The following is a 19,985-nucleotide window of genomic DNA, read 5'->3' as shown; positions in this document are numbered from 1 at the left end:
GTGCAAGTCACGTTTTGCCTCATATTAATTTTAATGGTGTCTTTATTGTCAGTTGGACTATATGTGCTCAAGTTTTACAAATCTAAAGGAAGTAAAATGCTCATAATTATATTTGATGGACAAAATTAAGAATACCTACAAAGATAAGTTATAATTTTTGCAAAAACTATATTTTTATCATCGAACTATCAGAAACTATTGGTGCAAAACTATAAATATCCGTCAACCAAAAGAAAAATTAACTTAAATGAGTCATTCATCTAACTACTTAAACTAAAAATTTATATATAATACGTGTATAATCGTATATTATTTATATATATCAACTAAAAACGGCTATTTGTATAAAGATCCCAAAAAGAAATCAAATTAGGGCATTTGAAACCCACAAGAACCGACCCGGACCATCGGGCCCAAGAACCAAGTTAGGGCAATACTATCGTATATATAAAATCTAGGGTTTTAGATATCTCCTCCTTTCTCTCTCACTGCGTACATAGCTACTGCCTCACTCTTTGCCCTAAGAGACAGAGCTAGCTAACCATGGCGGACAAGGCAGTCACTATTCGTACCCGCAAGTTCATGACCAACAGGCTTCTCGCCAGGAAGCAATTCGTATGCCTTTCCAATATTTTTTCCCGCTTATCTATTAATTTCTCGTTGCTTAGTCTGAATACTTTTAGATCTGATGTTAGGTATAAACCCAGTAAAAATATAATCTTGCATGTGTTGTCTGTTGGATCAGTGAGTTAATCATCAAATGTTAGAATAGTATATCCATACAGGCTATACCAACTAGTGGGAAATAAGGCTTAGTCACGTGATATGCTTGCGTTGGGTCGTGATTTATATGCCAGTAAATAAATATAGAGTAACTTGTTGATTTATTACTCCCTCCATCCAAATTCATGTGATGATGTTGACTGAGCTCATAGTTTGAGAAAGAAACACTTTTGAAACTCGTAGTCTAAATTAGCAAAACTATAGATACTTGTATGGTTATAAAATCTCTTCAATGGCAAAATGAAATGTTTAAAGTTAATTATTTCTAAATGAGACGTCATTTTTTGGACGACAGAGTAAAAAGGAAACACCATTACATAAACCCGGAAGAGGGAGTAGAATGGATGCAGAGGCGGATCTAGGATTTAAACTCTATGAGCCTTTAAGATTTATAGTGAAATTATTTTATTTTTAAAGATATGGTTCAAGTCTACTATTTGTTGCAATTTTAGTAGATTTTTCACATATATTTATGCGACGCGTTGAAAGTTATGGGTTCAGTTAAACCCGTCACGTATATGCTACATATGCCCCTGAATGGAAGGGGTCCAGCTGTAGAGGAACGGATAGTGAGGGTTTATAGCCAAACCAGCTAGTTTTGGATTGAGGCAATGTCGTAGTGCTTAGTATTGCTGCTTTCTCTGGATTTAAAGTGATAAAAAATATTTCTACTTTTGTAGATTATTGATGTACTTCATCCTGGAAGAGCCAATGTATCAAAGGTAAGTATTTGATTTTGTTGATGCTTCTTGTGTGTTTTTATAGTTCATGGTTTGAGAGGACTTTTGGGATGAGGCTGATTAATGCCTATTGCTTATGTGAAGGCTGAGCTGAAGGAGAAGTTGGCTAGGATGTATGAGGTGAAGGACCCAAATGCTATTTTTGTTTTCAAGTTCCGCACACATTTCGGAGGTGGAAAATCAACAGGATTTGGTTTGATTTATGATTCTGTTGAAAATGCCAAGAAGTACGAGCCCAAATATAGACTCATCAGGGTAAGTTATTCTTTTACATTTTGAGTGCTTGAGATTTTCTTTGCTCATTATGTTTTTCATATATGTTTTAATGTTGTTGATAAATTCCTAACATGAAAATATATTTTTTGGCTCTTTCTTATGTTTTTTCTTCTAGTGGATAAACTCTTTGACCAGTTTAAGAAACGGAACAGAATTATGACTGCGTACATCACTACATCTAAGGATGCCTACTGAGCTTGCCCATGTACTATGACCGTTTTAACTTCTATTTTCACATGGTGATTGGTTTCATTTACAGTTCACATAAATTCATTTTAGAGCTGTCCATACACTATATTCTTCTTTAGGTACGCTGAAGCTTTCAGGTTCTGCCTACTCAAAGTAGGAAAACAGAACTTTTTAAATTTCTGGTTATCAAATCACACTGTTATTTTGCTGTGTTCAATTACAGTATATAATTGTGATTTACTGTATCTGGTTCGAAGTTCAAGTAATAGAGTTGGATCCATGTGAATTAAATATTGTTGAGATCCTTCATTTAGTGAACCAAATTTTTGATCCATGTGAAATAAATATTGTTGAAATCCTTCATTTAGTGGAACCAAATCAGATATTTTTACTGCAAGTTAATATGGACAATGATTTGAAGAGAACTACATAAAAGTTGTCACCAACTTGTAGAAAATTGGATAGGAAGAAAGCAGACTTGGTTACTACAGTTTTTTTATCCTCGGATGTCTTATTGTGTTTATCCAGTTCTATTGGGGTCCCTTACCCCCTAGTGCTCTGCCCTTTTTTCCCCTAATAAAGGTGGAATTTGATTTTTACAGTCTCAGTTATATTGCATTGCTGTAATGCAGAATTTTTTGCTCTTGCCTGTTAGTGGATGTCCTTGCTCACCTTTTCTCCTGGTTTCTCATCTTTAACTCAGTGCTTTTGTATTGCAGAATGGGCTTGACACTAAGGTTGAGAAGTCTAGGAAACAAATGAAGGAAAGGAAGAACAGGGCCAAGAAGGTCCGCGGTGTAAAGAAGGTGTGTCATCATTACTGTTTTAGAGGTCTTTGTTCTCTTTTCAGTATCATCGTGTTTTTCACCAATTGTTTTGTTGCTATTTCTTTGATGCAGACCAAGGCTGGTGATGCTAAGAAGAAATAAGTCTAAGCAAACAAAAATCTCAATTTGGGATTCTTTTGGTGGCCTATGTATTTTTCTTGTGGTACTGTTGATTTTGACTTTGATTTTGGGGCAATTCAGTTATCTTCCCATGGGGATATCTCATGGAAGGCTTAGAGTACTTGAGAGTTCTTATTAGTTAGTGTTACATGTTACTATTACTTTAGTAGAGATCTTTTCCGCAGTAGAAGTTTTGTTTGGATTAAATTTTGAATGCCAAATCTTCAATATTTGGTTGTTGTCGATTGCAATCTTTTGATTGTTCTGCCTCAATTGTTGTCTTTTGCAATAGCAATCTTAATACGATATTTTCTTTCCCTTTCTAAGGAAGGAGATTACTATCTAGTCTTTTTTATGAAAATACAGAAGTAGGTAGAGTTAGATAATACAAAAAAGAGTAGAAACTTTTGCTTGCTTCCATATTTAGCTAGTCGATCGCTTATTTGAATATCTCACTCCCTCAACTTGATTAAGGATATACTGTAATCTCTCTACTTAATGTATCAATAACCTCTTTTGAGTCAGTTTCATGAAATCTCAATGTAAATCTTAGGTGCATTAGTTTCGATTTTCACCATTGGTGTGTAGTGAAGGGAATGTAATTGGTAGACCAAAAAAATCCTATAAAAGACGCACATGGGTGATGTAACTAAACTTCTATCTAAAACTCTAGTTTCTCTTAATATTTTATGGTTAGTCTTATCGTCTTTTCCCCCTTCATAGGTGTAAGTGTTATCACGTAATGATAGACACGTTTCTTCCTTGCCCATTTACTCTGTTAGAAGTTCTTTGATTCTAGTAATTATTACTAGTAAAAGATAATAGAGCGAGCAACTAAACTTCTATTTTCTTGATATTTTACGGTTAGTCTTATCGTCCTTTCCCCACTTTCATAGGTGTAAGTGTTATCACTTACAGATATTGAAGAATAACACTCTTTTTATCCCTATCCTTCCCAAATTTTCTTGAGTTAGACCTAAAAAATAAAAGAAAAAAATGTTAAAAGTTGTGTGTGCTGAAATGATAAAAATCTTTATCCGTAACAGAGATGTCAATTCACATACCAAATACAATCAAAATCTCTTTATTGCATCATCGTTTGTTCCGATTTTTTATTTTTGTTTTTATAATGAATAGGTGTTATACACCTACCAATATTTGACATTCAATTTTTTTTAGCTGTTATACAAAAACTATTCGAAAATTAACTATTTTTGACATTTAATGTTACATATAAAAAATAAAATCTCAAAAATATGCATATTTCACTAATTAAATATTTAAAATGCTAATATATTATTAATAAAATTCATAACTAAACGTACAAAGACTTAAACTCTAAAACACACATTCTATAGGTACTAAATAAATAAATTCTTGCAAGATTAACGGAACTTTGCTGTTGCATCTTGTTCGTAGATTTCATTTTCTTACTAGCGATATAATTGAATTAGCAAAGATTGTTCAGCAAAAGAATTGCCTATAGCTTTCCTTTGAAGGCAACTAAGAGTTTAATAGTTGATTCTTTTATCGAAATATTTGTTGCCATTTGTCCAATGGAAAAAATATCATGTGCAAATCTTTAAATCTTGTTATGAGATGAAAATTTTGCTCAATGGAAAAGACTGTATAAATTTTTTAGAATTATTATTAGTAATCTTAAAAATTCTATATGGCTGTTATGAAGAAGAAATTTTATAAGGAGTGTTATGCTAAAATATGGATGTTGATGTTTTAGTTAAAAATATGTTATAGAGACGTAAAAGTATAACTTAAAAGATCGGTTCCGAAGAAAACTTGATTGTTACCGTGAATGACTGTTATATAAAAATATTGTTATATATATATATATATAGAGGGGGTTACTCGAGGAAAAAAGGAAATATCCGACGAGAAAGTAGTTAGCCTTCCAGAAAGTTGCTAACTTTATTTTAAACGTGAAAACATTCTATTTTGAACTAAAGCAAGGTTAATTAACAATTTCTTGTCAACTTAATCAGTTAAACCAAATGAACATTTTGAGATTATTTTAAAAGTGAGCATAATAAGAAAATGGGTATCTTCTTTTCTCAAACAAAAAAGCAGCATATGTTGGATTTTGAGCTTAAGGAGGAAAAAAATGAAATCGCATTAATCCAAGCCAAAAGATTTGTGTTTTCTGTTCATAGAGTTTTACTACTTGATTTAATTATTGTCAATCTTTTTAATTTGAACTCTTATTGAAGTTTATCACTTTTTTTTCTTTTTATATATTTTACATTTCCAGAAAAAGGACTAGACTAAAGTTAGATGAGCTTATCCATCCTATATTCTAAAGGTGCAGATTTGATTCTCTCTCCCTTTTCATTTGTCCTCTAACTAACCAAAATAATGCATGGAAAAATTATTTTTTTATAAGGGAAGAATCTCGAGGATTAATGACTCTAAACCGAAATATAATAGTAGATAGAATTCGCCCCTTTATCCTTGTCTATTTATATATTAGATTTTTATCTGCAGATTCGACCTTGTGACGTGGTCTAATGCACACATTATTTGGTACGTTCTTATTATTGAATCAAAACTCAAGAACCTTGGAACGTAAGAAAAAATTAAATTAAATGAAAAGAGAATAAGAAAATAATACTCCCTCCATTCCATATTACTAAAAATATTTGTTCAAAATTATTTGTCAATTTACAAAATTAAGGTAGAATTAATTAAATTTTTTCCATTTTATCCTTAAAATTAATCCTTTTGAAATTGTAAACAGTACATTGACCACCTCCGTAAATATAGTGTATTAAAAGGAGTTAAAATGATATATTAGTAAAAATATCCTTCTTCTTTAATTTTTTTTAAGGAATGTGTAAAAGGAAAAGTAGACAAGTAATATTGGATGGAGGGAGTAATAGCCCGTTTGGCCAAGCTGCAAAAATCCGAGAAGTATTTTTTTTTAAAAGTGTTTTTTTCAAAAGTACTTTTGGCACCAAAGTAGTTTGTCTTCTGAGCAGCAATTAGTGTTTGGCCAAACTTTAAAAAATTACTTCTAAGTGTATTTTTCTCAAAAGTGTTTCACTTTTTTTCCAAAAATTTGGCGAAACATGCTAAGAAACAATAACCAAAAGAGAACAGTAAAGTTGAAGAGAGACGATGAAGAAGAAGAAGAAGAGCATCTTCCCCACGTAATTTTCTATTCTTTTGGAAAAAGTCCAGAAAAATTTTGGTCACATCCACCGCTTTTTAGTTGTACATAGAATCCAGTCATGGTATCCTATTTTGTCTTTCTATATTTTCCACCCCTTTTTACCTTTGCTTTATCCTCAGCCAATCACTAGGTCTCTTTTTTCTTACGTACGCAGTGAGTCATATTATATGTGAAAAAAATACGTGGTTCATTTTTGATTTTGCTACTTTCCACGTTTATTTCCTATCTCTATATCTATATATTTCTCTCCCTCTACCTTTTCCCCCAAACTAACTCAATCTTCTCTTTTTTCATCAGTACCCATTTTGCCCAAATTTCTTTTCTTTGCATCTACGGTTCGATTTCATTATGGAAGAAGCAAATGGTAAGTGATATGTACATCTTTCTGGGAATTTTCTTGACTTGAAAATTCAGTCTGATCATGGGTTTTGGTTTAATCTTGATCATTTGGGGAGTGGGGACTCGTTGTATTTTCCCATTGTGTATTTTCTTCTGTTTTTTGGGCTAGATTTTGGATCGTTATTGAGTTTTTGTTAGTGGGGTTTGGTTATTTCTTTCATTTGTTGGTGTCTGGGCATGATCTGGTTATTGGGTTTGTGGGTTGACTGAATAAAACTTCACGTTTTTGTAGTGTGGCCAGTTGAATTGCAATCCATGCCTTTTGTTTTGGTTGTGACTTGACAATTTACAGAATTCATACTGTTTTGACTTCCTAAATAAAAATAATTATGATCATGGTATATGTAATTTGAACTTGTTTTGCTACTATTTTGTGCTGTTTCCTACTTTTATCCAGCAATGGTGTATGTATATTGCTTTACTGAGGTGTGTTGCATTATGAGCTCTATGGCAGCATGATCAGTTTTTGATCACGAAATGGAGTACTAAATGAGATCCTGGCAACCACCCTTTTTATTTGTTCAATTACTTTTCTGTGCTTGTTATATATGTCTTTCTGTATCTAAATGTGGAAAAGTTTTAGACCCCTATCTTGCTGCAGTCTTATTTCGGTGCTGAATGTTTTTGAATTTTCAGCTTTACAAATTTGTTCATCAAGTTGTATAGCTTTTCTTACTTCCTTTCGTCATTGTTCAGTTGTTGAAGCGAAGGATGGAACTATCTCAGTAGCCTCTGCATTTGCTGGTCATCAAGAAGGTAATCTGAAATTCTTCTATTCATGTTAGTCTTTGCTCTCAGTTTCTTACACACTTAACTAACATAAAACTTATAAAAATTGTTTGTTTAGTGTTGCTTCATTACGTACATGCAGTGAAATGACCTTGACTCAAATTATATGCTTGTTCAGATGTCTCTTTCATCCTCTCTGCCTTTCTGTATCTTAAATAGTATCTCCACACTGTAAAATGTTTTACTTGTTTTTTATCTTTGTATATCGACTTATAATCAAATGGACATACATGTAACTAGATGGCCCTTTGAATTTACTTTATTTGGTTTGTCGCTTATATATATACTGCCCTTGATGATTACTTTTCGAAGCCTTGTTGTAGCTATTGATCCAGTTATAGTAGGAAGAATGCGAATGATCTAATATTTGCCTATCTTTTGGGAAAAAAGTGTATCGGCAATGTCTATTTGAGTAATGTTAAAATTATTTTAAAAAAAGGAAAAGAATGACATGTTAAATTTCTCTTTGTCCTCCGGAATTTTCACCAGCTGTACAGGATAGAGACCACAAATTCTTGACACAAGCAGTCGAAGAAGCTTACAAAGGTGTAGAATGTGGACACGGAGGCCCATTTGGTGCAGTTGTTGTTCGCAATGATGAAGTAGTTGTTAGCTGCCACAACATGGTTTTGAAGTATACTGACCCTACAGCTCATGCAGAAGTTACGGCAGTAAGAGAGGTTAGTGTTCCAACTCCATCATATGTTATGTGCTATAGGATTTTTGCCAATCCATGTGAATTAGAAGGATGATCCTTTTTCTAATAATATGCTGGAGGCGGCATGTTGTTGGTCTAGACTACTGTCGTTTTTCTTTTTGAGTTGTTTTCCCAGTCCATTCTTCATGTCCAATTGTCTGGTGACTCCGTTTGCTGAAGCTTTCTCTAGTTCCGAGTTCTAGCTGAACTAGTTTATGAGGTAGTCTGGCTTTATTACCATATTTGCCCCTTTTCTGGAACAGTTGGACTTGTAATCCTCGGGCATGTAGAATAAGTTGGCTGCTCGTGCCAATGCTTATCGAGCTATTGTGTGATACTGGTACCAAAAGTATCTATGCTCTTTCATTATGCCCATATTCATCATCTTATATTGCTGTGTTTTGATAATCGTCTTCAAGGTTTATTTCCCTAAAATGAAGAATCCATTTAGAAGGTCTGCGTTCGAGCTATCAATTCTTCTTCCATTAAGGTATTTTGTTTTGGATGGTTATGCTGCTGGTATATCTAGCCTTCCTATCACTGCAATAAAGTATTATCTCTTCGTACCAAATCTAGATAACCTGGTTCATCTGTATTTTGGTAGAAGTGGAGTCCAACAGTGAAGATAGTTAATGTTTTTTTTAAAGAATTTGGATCTTATGGGTACTCTTTTTATTGTAAATACTGGAAGAAGTGTTGAAGAGGGTATGAGAGAAAGCTTCGAAGATCCTTTTAGTAGGGCAGACACAATGTTGGGATAGTCAAGTTTCTTTAATGCATGTAAACATTTTGCTTTTCTTCAAGTTTTTGTGGCTCTGTTCACCTTCTCCTTGATGAGGTAGCAGAGTACTTCTTTTTCATTTTTTTGATAAAGTGGAATCCTCTTTTCTCAAGGTCTTGTAATTCTTTAATTGAACTTTTCCTTGATGCAGTGCTCTTGTACTAAAAAACGACGGCATGTACACCCCTTTTTTCAATTCAATCTTTTTTGTTTTCACTGGTACAATCCTTGAATGCTCTCTGAGGTGCATTTAGCTACTAGCACTGCAACAAAATATAGCTTGGGATTTAAAGGAATTTAAACCCTAAGCTGAATCTCTTCCATTAAGGAATTTTGCTTTGGATGGATATGCGGCTGGTATAACTTGTGTTCCTAGCACAATTAGAAAATATTATCTCTCGGTCCCAAATTTAGGTAACGTAATTGGTTTGGACACAATTTATTCTATTCAAGTAGAAGCAGAGTACTTTTTGAAGAATTTAGGTCTTATGGTACTCTTTTTATTGTACAATACTGGAGGAGGTGTTGAAGAGGATATGGAGGAAGATTCGAAGACTCTTTTAAAGAAAGCAGAAATACTTTTTGGGTTAAACCAATACACAAATATAAAATGCAGAACCATTAAGACAGAGGGATCATATGGTATGTCCATCATTTCGATGATGCATGTCTGCATTTGTTTTTCTTCAAATTTTTGTGGGTATGTTCCCTCTCCTTCATTTCTTGTGTTCTTATGATTCTTTATATTGAACTTTCCTTGATGTGCAGTGCTCTTGAACTCAAACAATGACATCTTCAATACCCCCTTTGTCAAATCATTCTTCTTCGTTTTCCTTACAATCCTTTTCTGTTTTGAGAAAGGTAACCTTGTTAAGTCATCGACACAAAAGACTGTTGCTAGCCATATTTACAAACTCAAAAAGAGCAAACATCATCCTTATTCTTTTCACGAGGATTCCTTTTACAAGGATTCTATGAGGTCTAGTATAGAGCCTGCTTCATTTACATAGTTCTCTTTACACCAGAAATGAAATAACAATATACAATTCATCTTTTTCCATTTGATTGAGTTGCATCTATCTTCAAAAAATCTTGCATTTCTTTCCATCCAGACAATCCACCATTTGCAAGCTGGGATTATGCTCCAACATTCCTTTTGTCTAATGCTGCCCTTGGTACAATCTATAAGGTGCATTTAGGCGTTAGCCATTGCTGAGATAGTATACGGGCCTAAGTCTCTAGTACTCAAAGGGGTAAAGTGGTATAACGAATAGTTGAGGAATAAATGCTAGCTGGAGGAGTGTTTTAGTAGGTCTACTGCTTTTTTATCCCTTTTAACTTAAACTGAGACTTTATGCCTAGACTTTGGTTTAGACAGATAGATTCTTTATAACTTAGAGCTGATTTATCTTGAAGTTTATGCTGCATATGTTGGACTATTATTAGAAAATACGAGAATTCCACAAAAGAAGAAGCAATACACCAAGCTCTACTGAAAATAGTTGGAGAAATGGTTAAAGCACAAAAGAGAACTAGTTCAGTGGGGATATATTTGAACTGGATGTTGGTTCGAGAAACCAGACCTTAACCGGTGATGGAAGGAGATAAAAGGCCCATGGACCTTGTAATGCTTACTTTGGTGCAGTACATTACTGAAGGACAAAAATACAATTGAAAGAGCAATTGCTTCACCAATAACTGCTGTTAGTCTTTAGTGGTGCAGGTTACGGTTGCATAGCCATCCCAAATATCCCTTTGAGATTGCTGGGTCCCTTGCCTCCTGAAAATCTAGCACTTAACATACTAGGATGTTGCAAGGGGTAGCAGCAATATTGTAGCATGATGTGGCCAGCTATCACAAAGATATTAAATTACTACTAAAAAAAAGCGCGAATATCTGACGAACGTCCCATCGGAAATCGGCTCATCCTAAAGGAATTTTTGACATAAAGTCTGTCAGCAACGTTTTCTGACTAGCCAATTTCTGACTGATTCCATCGGAAATTCAACGTCTTTTTAGTAGTAAAAGAAATTTAATCAATCAACTATCCGTCAATACCACACGAAGTTGGAGTTGACTAGATTCAAAAATCATTCTGCTCTATCGAGCATAACAATGAATTCTTTGCCATGAGGATTCATCAACTCACCAAACCTCTCTCCTTTATCCGAACTTTTTTTTTTCCTGGGATTGGAGGGTGGTGGAGGGATTCCCATTCCCAATCTTACTATTCACCATCCTGTTTTGAAGCATAGTAACATGTGGGAGGAGTTGAACACATGTTAGTTAAGAGACATTGAGCAGTTTTTGCTCAAATTCCCCCCCCCCCCTCTCCTTCCTTCCTTTTATGGGCTGACCGATGTCAATACTTTGTGGCTGTGCTGGCAAAAGTTCTTGGCCACTAAATATTCTGCACCGCTGTTTCTTAGGTTGGATATGCAGCGAAGAAAGGTAGTTGGTGAAGGAAATGAATACAATTCCAGTGATAGGATTACTATAGCACCCAAATTTCTCTGGTGGTGGTTGCGAGTGTTAGAATTATTTTCCTTAGCTTCTGCTATATTTGCTTGCTCTCCTGCCAAAAATGTTTACGATGGATTTTCACAATCCAATGTTACGGAGTTGACATGTGTTTTTAGTTCCCTAACGAATTGATGGTGTTCAGTTAGAACTGATCATACACAGCTTTGTGATGTAATTGTCAACTGACATCTCCTTTTAGCGAGTAATGGGGCTAATGAAATGACATCTCCATTTAGTGAGCAGTGGGATGATGTGAAGAAGTTTCATCTTATACTATTGGAGATTCATAGTTTGAAAAAACGATGTATTTGATGCATCAGATCTCTCTGATGAATTAACAAGAAATTAATGAGGTTAAAATAAAGATTGTTGACTAGTTATGAGATACCTGTCTGAACAATGAAGCAGCTTTGTGATGTCAAGGTATATATGAAAGTGGATTACTTGACAAAGAAGGGATGGTCAAGCGTCACTTGTCATGTGATACATACATAATTCTCCTTTGTTTTGCTGTTTTATGGAACTACAAATTTCTGTCAAGTATTTTTCTCGCATCTGATCTCATCACTTTTGACAAATCTTCAGGCATGTAGAAAGCTCAATCGATTTGAGCTCTCAGATTGTGAGATATATGCTTCTTGTGAACCCTGTCCGATGTGCTTTGGCGCTATCCATCTATCACGTATCAAGGTGTGTATACTTGTGCCTTTTGACTCTTTTCCATTTTGTTATTCTTTTGAACTGAACAGGCTCCTCCTTTTCATTTTGACAATGCTGATGCTTCTACCTGTGTCCTTTGCACAGAGGTTGGTATATGGGGCCAAAGCTGAAGCTGCAATTGCTATTGGGTTCGACGATTTCATTGCGGATGCTCTTAGAGGTACTGGATTTTATCAGAAGGCTCAATTAGAGATCAAGAAGGCTGATGGTAAGGGAGCCCTTATAGCTGAGCAAGTGTTCGAGAAGACCAAAGAAAAGTTTACCATCTATTGAGAGAAGACCTACACATTGTAAGGGAAGAAAACTACAGTCATCTGATTTCATTACTGATCCTGCTGTTGATAAACTAATTATGCTTTCTCTGAATAATATTTCAAGGCACTCATTTTCTCAAATTGTATGTATCTGTTGAACTTAACATGTGGATACCAGTCAGGTCGACAAGCCTCTTTCTTTTTCCCTTTTCTTTTGTTTAATAATAATTCTTGAAGGAGTTAGAGATATTACTTTCGGATAGTAGGAAGGGGAACGGTATCAGGGGAAGGACTCGAGGGCTTGGTCTTCGACGGATGTGGGGGTTTTGGTGTCGACTGGTGCAACTAGAATTCCGCTCTGCTGCTATCTCGTTTTAAACTTATGCGTGAGAAATTTTTGCATCAGAATATGATGGAGTTCATACGGGCAAAGTCTCTTCTGGTTAGAGTTAAAACTATAACGATGCAAGTCGGTACTAATTTTGAAGTGGGAACAGAGATGACAGCCAATAATACTATGACTCTCACTCCATAATGGTTTTGGATGTAACGCTAGAAAGCACTTGATTACATCCCAGGATAGAACACTGGGTACTGGAAGTTATAGCTTGTTCAAGCATAGGGAATAAATATTCAAATATGTTCCTGCAAATCATAAAAATAATATTTACACCAGAGCAATAACGCATGACTTGTATTCGTCCATATAAAAACTTCACTTAACTATGTTACTATTTCTATGATTTCTGTTGATAATACTGATATATTGTCTTTTCTTGTTTTCGTTCCGTCTTTCTAAGCCGAGGGTCTGTCGGAAACAAACTCTCTGCCCCAATGGGGTAGGGTTTAGGTCTGCGGACACACTACCCTTCCCACATCCCACTTTGTGGGATTTTACTGGGTCGTTATTGTTGTAATTCACTAGATCGCTTAACATGGTAAATCTATATGGTTGTGTAAACGCTGAGTGTACATAAATTATTGCCCATCTCATTTATCTCATATTAGAGGCTTTGGAAAGCATCTATCTAATTGGAAATTTGCCATAACTAGTGCTTACTCAAGAGAACATTCACTAGCTACACAGGTCCCTTGTCACCACTGAACTTAAAAGTTCTCAAACAAAGACATTAAGTTCGCTCTACTTTTCTTGAAATCAAAAACAGAATAGGCACCTTTGGTTCTTGTAAAGGCAGAGCATATACACAAAATAGGAAAATGTAGAGAAGCAGCAGCCCAGCATTTCAATCAGAGAGATCAAGAACTGACATTAACTGAACAATCCGCTTCTATCAATTCATTTCTATATACAAAATAGACAGCATCTATTGTTGCAACAGTCTTCAAACAAGCAGAGCAAATAACAGGGGCTGCAAACAATTAGAACTCATTATTCAACAACCCCAAAAAAGTTAAATACCTAATGAGCGGCTTCACAGTGTATCCAATGCTACAACTATCAGCCATTATATCATCAACAATCTGATAAAACTATCAACTAGAATTATTTGAGAAATGTATACATAAAAAAGCAACCTCTTTTTTATTATTGTCATCAGCAACTAACTTCCCATTGATCTCAGCTCCTCCAATTGTGCTTTGATCTGATCTTGAACCAGCTCTAATCGCTTGGAATACACTTCCAACTCTAACATTTGTTGCTTCCTCCATTTCTCGTCCCCCGTCATTTCCATGCTCATTGCACCTCCCCCGAACCCTAATGGGATCGGACTGATCCCCATTCCTCCGAATCCAAACCCTCTGCTAGGCCCATTCAAATTCGCCACACTGTTCAACAACTCCTTGAAAATTGGTGATACACAATTCCTCACTGTTTCCTCAATCAAGCTAGGGATCGAAGCAGCCACTGTGGCTGTGGCTGTGGCTGCAACCTCAGCCACGGGCGCAGCTGCCAATGGCACAGTGGTGCTGCCACCGGATGGCTGATAAGGCTGTTGCTCAACTTTAACTGCTTCTGTAGATGCAGCTGGAGATCGCTTTCGTGGTCTCGGAGTTTTAATGTCAATTCCGTTAGGGTTAGAGTTAAGGTTAAACTTAGGGCTATGATCAATGAGATCATTTGCATAAGGGTTAGGGTTAACGTGAGCATCGTCATCATCCAATCCACCGTCTTCCGGCGGGGCATAGAGAACGACAGCGCCAGCAACGCCGTTAGAGCCTCCGCGGACGGCGGAGCCTAAATTAGTCCAGATCTTGCGAGAGATCTCGAAAGTGGCGTGATCGTGAGCGCTCTTGAAGACGAACTCCTTACCCGATCCCATCTTGCTCATCACAGTCCTGTACTTCTTCTTCAACCGCCGGAGCTTCTCGACCAGCTGGTTTTTGTTGAAATCCAGCTGGAATTTGCTCTTGATCTGGTCGTAAAACGCAGTCGTATCGTAATGGTGCTGCGGCGTTGACGAATTGTTCAAGCCGCGCTGAATCGTGTAGTCGAGGAACCCCTGTAACAGCTCAATCTCGTCCTCGTCAGTCCACAGACGTTGAAACAGCTTCCGTTGAGAGTCGTCGAAGGTCGCCGACGGCTTCTTCTCTGGCAGAATAACGGGAATAGTGAAATCATCGAGCCGACGTCTTTTAAGATCGGGGTAAAGGGCAAGAGAATCAATGGGGGAGACGCCAACGCCGGAGACGGCTATGGTGACCTCGCCGGCGAGAGAAGGGGAGGAAGTGGAGTCGTCATCACCGTCAACGTCGACGTCATCGTCGAGGTTATCGTCGTTGTAGACTGGTTGATGCTGGTGGTGATCTAGAGAAGCCATGGGGGAGTGGGGGTTGAGGGGGTGGGGTTGGGGGGTTAAGGTTCAGTGAGCTAAGGTTAAAAAAAAAGTGGTAAAGAAGGGTGCGGTGCGGCAGTGGTTAGGCCGAAAGTAAAGGGGGTCACGAGCAGGGGTAGGGGGAATGATGGGGAGGTTGGTAATTTTGAGGTTGTTTCGTGTACGACTCGGGTTGGGGTTGAAATGGTTGACTAGATCGGGATGATGTGGTGCACACGTATACGCCTGCAGTATAACTGGTTCCCTGGTAAGCATAACCTCACCAGCTCTACAATCATTTAGATTAGCTAATTATAAAAATAAGGAAATTTTACGTCGTATAGCAAAGATATACACCTATTTATTATAAATCAAAATTATTTTAAAATATTATTTTCTATAGCTACCTTTTATATTTTATAGCAAAATAAGTATTTATGGTATATACTATCATCGAGGCATGAAATAAGGCGTGAAATACACTATTTATATTTCTCCGCTCTCTTAGACAGTTGGACATACCTATTTTTAAGGTGATTGTCGTTACTATATTCGTGAATACATGGCGCAAATACATGTGAATATATGCGGATACAGCTGGACTGCCCTGATTTTAGGCGTTTTTTACTACTCAAATACATGTGAATACATGTGCGTACAACTGGACTGCTTTGATTTTAGGAGTCTTTTGCCGTGGTATTCATGAATACATGGTGCAAATACACGTGAATACATGCGCGTACAATTGGACTGCCATGACTCTAGGTGTTTTTTACTGCTGCATTCATGAATACAACAGCGAACATGTGAATACATGCGCATACAGATGTACTGCTTTGATTTTAGGCGCTTTTTGCTAAGGTATTCATGAATACATGGCGTGAATACATGTGTATACATGCGCACATGTGTATACATGTGTATACATGCGCGTACAGCTGTACTACCCTAATTTCTAGGCGCTAGCACGAATATAACAAATACACTATCGTAACAACTGAATAGTAGTTATAGGAAGTAATTATGTATATGGTATCTATAGGAAGTTAATAGCCACTAAACAATAGTTTCTGAAAATTTCTCAATTACTGTTAAAATTCAAATGTTGAAAATCATTTTTGACTTGCATAAATTAATTTTATATAAATAAGTAGGTACTATATATTTGCAAGAAAATATTGAAACAAATAATAACCAGTTGGAGTAATATGCTTAGTAAAAAAAAGTGTTGATAATTTTTTTAAATGACCAAAAGTATTTTTACAAATTTTGTAAAGAAATTAAGAAACGATGACTCTGGAATGAAAGACAGTTAAGAGTTTTATTTTGAAAAAGATATTTAATGAATTTTAGCTTAAGTAAAGATATTACTACTAGAAAGAAGTAATAAATTATTATTTTAAGTTTAATATAGTAGAAAAAATAGGCATTGATTGTGAAAAATTATTTATACAATTAAATACAGTAAATAAAATAATACTTAGATCATTTCCTCGTAAAATCTTGCAGTAATCCGCAAGCTGAAACAAATGGTAACTAACACGTGGTATTCTTAAATTATTGGTCCAATCTTCGATAATCCTTTCATTCTCTTTTACTTCTCCTTAATAGACTTTGTACGCCCTTAACAACAATAGATGAAGTCTATGATTTACCATAATATCCGGGGCGAAGTTACAGTATTGGTTGCGGATTTGGTGGAATTAAGTAGCTTTTGCTCCAATTCATTATTTGTATTAAGAAATCCAATAAATATTTACAAATTATTAATGGAAAATTTTCATATTAAAACAACTAGGCTTCCTATTTTTCAATTTTATAGTTCATATTTCAATTTACAACCAATTAGCTCAAAAATAATTGGCTAAAATTCAACGTTCAACTCCAATAAGTTCTCAAAATTACTATTTAACTTTTAAAAAAGATTCCTTAAACTTTTAAGTTAATTTTTGAATCAGTAACTATGACTCAAATATTAGTTCAACAAACCAAATTTTTTTGGGCGGTGAAAATTAAATTTTTAACAAGCATAAATATGTGGGTTTAAATTCCGAATTTGATTTTGTGAGAAATTTGGAGTGGATGTTATTTAGACTTGTTAGAAATAGTATAAGGGGGTTGTATATAAAATTTGAAGTCATTTAATGGAGATTTGGGTTGGTTTTGAACAAGAATTACAACTAAAAATCGTGGAAGAAATTCGTCTACAGACGCTTGTATAAATGTGTATAAAAGTGTATAATAGTGTATAAGGTGTGTTTTTACACTCATATACACTATTATACAAGATTATACATAATTATACAAAAAACTGACTTCGTCTTCTTCCTTGCGTCTTTTCTAAAATTTAATTCAATTCTTGCTCAAATCTACTCCAAATCACTTCAAATTTAAATTTTAAACTCCTTTTGATATTTTCAATCAATTGGAACAATACCCAATCCAAAAACTAACAAGTTCAAAAAACCCCATTTTCGAAAGCAAAGCTTTGAATGGTCTTCAATGGTGGACTTCTACTCTTCAATTTTCTTACATTGCAACCAGGTGACACAAGGTAAGAAGCAGCAATGGCGGACGACCTCTTGAAGCATATGTAGAAGATGTGAGAAGAAGAGGGAGTGAAAACAATAGTTGTGAGAACAAAAATTTAACTACATAGCTTTTAGAGCAATGGTTGTAACTTGTAAGAACAGATTTTGAATTTGCTAGTGGTTTCAAAATATGTACAATATAGGCTAAGTTGGGTAAAACTTAAAAACATGAGCCATTTTTGTTACGGTGTGAAGTCATGTGTATTTCTTGTAATTCTTTCATTATTAATTTAGAATTCAATAACTTAAAAAATTATAATCTCAAATCCATAAGATTCAAATTCTAGCTCCATCTTTGATAGTATCCATTATAATGATAGTATTTTGATAAGTCTTGGAAAATGAGTAATTAATGATAAAAATAAAATAAAATAAAAAAATTCTTTTCATGATATGCTAAAATTAATAAGTAAAAATAGAAATATATTTTTAATATAATGCACAAGTAAAAGTAGAAGGAGGAAGTACATATTTTCTGATTAAAAGGGAAGAAATTAAAAATAAGTTGAGAAAATAAAGAAAGTATATTAGAATCAGTTTATATTTATACCTTATCCAATTCCCAAAATTTGATAGGGCATATGCTCTTTCATGGATCCCTGTTGGTTCCTCTATATCCACATGTTCCTTCCCGCACAGGCACAGCAAACAACAAGACCATTGATTCACTGAAACCTTTACCAAAACATAGCCATTGATTCATCCCAAGGAGCACTGTAATAAAAAAGAAAAAAAGAAGAACCATTTTCAATGGCTTCAGCAACTGCAAGAGCTTCCTTCACATTCACACCTAATTCACTCACACAACCATCGTCTCCAAAACCCAAACCCCACCTCACATTCCCACCTTTTCACCTCAAATCCCACTCAGTTTCCTCCTTTTACAGAAACCCAATTAAAATCCAATCACTCAGCTCACTTTCAAAGTCCATTGATGTCTCCAAAGAAGACAAACCCATCTCAGAACAACCCACTTCCGAGACACCCAATTCAGAACCCGAGCAGCAGCAGGAGGAGGAGAAATTTGACAAGCGAAGACTTGAGGAGAAGTTTGCTGTTTTGAATACTGGGATTTATGAGTGTAGGTCATGTGGGTTCAAGTATAATGAAGCTGCTGGAGACCCTTCTTATCCCATTCCTCCTGGTTTGCCGTTTGATCAGCTGCCGGCGGACTGGAGATGTCCGACTTGCGGTGCTGCGAAGAGTTTCTTTGATAACAAGAGTGTGGAGATTGCTGGGTTTGCTCAGAATCAGCAGTATGGGTTAGGTGGTAATACTCTTACCTCTGGCCAAAAGGCATTGCTTATATATGGTGGACTGCTTTTGGGCTTTGTGTTCTTCTTGTCTGGTTATTTTCTTCAATAAGTTAATATGAGAAAATTTTGAAGTTAGTATGTGTGTGTGTGTATTTATACATGTATAAGAATTGTACATCGTTTAGAATGGAATTTTTCATTTTAACATCGGGGAGGAATCTTTGATAACAGTCAAGTAGAGCTGTAGAGGTGTAAGTCAGTCCGGTCGAGTTCATAACATAATTTCCAAACAAGCTAAGGGTTAGTTCAATGGTGTTTTTTCATAATATGAATCAAGCTCAAGCAAGGTTTAATCCAGTGGATCATGAGTACTGACTATAACATGCCCATTTATACACTAGTGACTCGTGTATCGCTTTTTCAAGTATGATTTCTCTTGCTCGTGTTGATCAAGGATGCTGAAGCAAAACTTAGGCATTTGAACAATGGAGCATTAATAGGTAAAATATGGCTCGAATGTGCTAATCCAATGCACCGTCTCTGTTTAAACAACATTCTTAATTTACTGTGAGCAATGAAAACTATTCTTTCTCCTTTTGTTTGCTATTTATCATTGATTTATGTCATTGTATCGTCACTTTTGGATTTCACAATATTTTCTTTGGCAATTAGCAATCTTGTTATGTTGACTGTTAGATGGTGCATTATCCCTTGATAATTTATCATGACACATAATTTGTGATCAAAGGTATACTATTGCGTCTTACTTAGACTGTTAGACACCAAAATTGACAGAGTATTAAGGTATGCTCTGAAGAAAATGTATTTTATTCTATCTTTACTGTTACATCTAAAATCTTTGTGCTATTTTTTGTCTCCGCCATTTTCAGTTTCCTTCTTGTTTTTGGTTGAGATGTGTGTTTGGAGCTCCACCGCTGTTTGTATTAATGTCCAAGGGTGATCCAGAGAGAAACTATCTTTTACCATCTCTTCCTTCTCATAAGATTTAGTGCTCTCAGAAGTATTGAGAAATGAGAGTTCTTCGTTTATGAGATCGTGTCTATAATGCGGCTCTTCC

At 35.5% G+C, this 19,985-nt stretch overlaps 4 protein-coding genes across 4 annotated transcripts; 3 read left to right on the top strand and 1 right to left on the bottom strand.

Annotated features, from left to right (window-relative positions):
• The first annotated feature begins 376 nt into the window (after window positions 1-376).
• LOC104237075 (small ribosomal subunit protein eS24z) lies at window positions 377-3,186 on the top strand. The gene is made up of 5 exons (XM_009791152.2): window positions 377-615; window positions 1,464-1,505; window positions 1,608-1,778; window positions 2,708-2,794; window positions 2,888-3,186. Exons 1-5 carry the CDS (start codon window positions 544-546, stop codon window positions 2,915-2,917), a joined length of 402 nt encoding a protein of 133 aa, XP_009789454.1. The 5' UTR covers window positions 377-543; the 3' UTR covers window positions 2,918-3,186.
• A 3,131-nt stretch (window positions 3,187-6,317) lies between these two features.
• LOC104237076 (guanosine deaminase) lies at window positions 6,318-12,427 on the top strand. The gene is made up of 5 exons (XM_009791153.2): window positions 6,318-6,486; window positions 7,218-7,277; window positions 7,800-7,990; window positions 11,898-12,002; window positions 12,117-12,427. The coding sequence occupies exons 1-5, from the start codon at window positions 6,471-6,473 to the stop codon at window positions 12,303-12,305; spliced, it is 561 nt and encodes a 186-aa protein (XP_009789455.1). The 5' UTR covers window positions 6,318-6,470; the 3' UTR covers window positions 12,306-12,427.
• A 1,129-nt stretch (window positions 12,428-13,556) lies between these two features.
• On the bottom strand, window positions 13,557-15,229 carry LOC104237077 (probable transcription factor At5g28040). Its single transcript, XM_009791154.2, has one exon. The coding sequence runs from the start codon at window positions 15,064-15,066 to the stop codon at window positions 13,849-13,851; it is 1,218 nt and encodes a 405-aa protein (XP_009789456.1). The 5' UTR covers window positions 15,067-15,229; the 3' UTR covers window positions 13,557-13,848.
• A 2,988-nt stretch (window positions 15,230-18,217) lies between these two features.
• LOC104237079 (uncharacterized) lies at window positions 18,218-19,114 on the top strand. The gene has a single exon (XM_009791155.2). The coding sequence runs from the start codon at window positions 18,402-18,404 to the stop codon at window positions 19,014-19,016; it is 615 nt and encodes a 204-aa protein (XP_009789457.1). The 5' UTR covers window positions 18,218-18,401; the 3' UTR covers window positions 19,017-19,114.
• Window positions 19,115-19,985: the final 871 nt, after the last annotated feature.

The sequence above is a fragment of the Nicotiana sylvestris genome, chromosome 1 (assembly GCF_000393655.2).
Source record: "Nicotiana sylvestris chromosome 1, ASM39365v2, whole genome shotgun sequence".
Classification (NCBI taxonomy): domain Eukaryota; kingdom Viridiplantae; phylum Streptophyta; class Magnoliopsida; order Solanales; family Solanaceae; genus Nicotiana; species Nicotiana sylvestris.
This window is presented reverse-complemented; position numbering and strand designations above follow the sequence as displayed.

What these genes read in the sequence shown, in the direction of transcription:
- LOC104237075 (XM_009791152.2), top strand. Translation starts at nt 544, where the DNA reads ATGGCGGACAAGGCAGTCACTATTCGTACCCGCAAGTTCATGACCAAC. An exon ending in CCAAATATAGACTCATCAGG is followed by an intron (nt 1,779 to 2,707) that starts GTAAGTTATTCT and finishes TTTGTATTGCAG; the next exon opens with AATGGGCTTGACACTAAGGT. An exon ending in AGGTCCGCGGTGTAAAGAAG is followed by an intron (nt 2,795 to 2,887) that starts GTGTGTCATCAT and finishes TCTTTGATGCAG; the next exon opens with ACCAAGGCTGGTGATGCTAA.
- LOC104237076 (XM_009791153.2), top strand. An exon ending in ATTTGCTGGTCATCAAGAAG is followed by an intron (nt 7,278 to 7,799) that starts GTAATCTGAAAT and finishes AATTTTCACCAG; the next exon opens with CTGTACAGGATAGAGACCAC. An exon ending in TCCATCTATCACGTATCAAG is followed by an intron (nt 12,003 to 12,116) that starts GTGTGTATACTT and finishes TCCTTTGCACAG; the next exon opens with AGGTTGGTATATGGGGCCAA.
- LOC104237077 (XM_009791154.2), bottom strand. Translation starts at nt 15,066, where the DNA reads ATGGCTTCTCTAGATCACCACCAGCATCAACCAGTCTACAACGACGAT.
- LOC104237079 (XM_009791155.2), top strand. Translation starts at nt 18,402, where the DNA reads ATGGCTTCAGCAACTGCAAGAGCTTCCTTCACATTCACACCTAATTCA.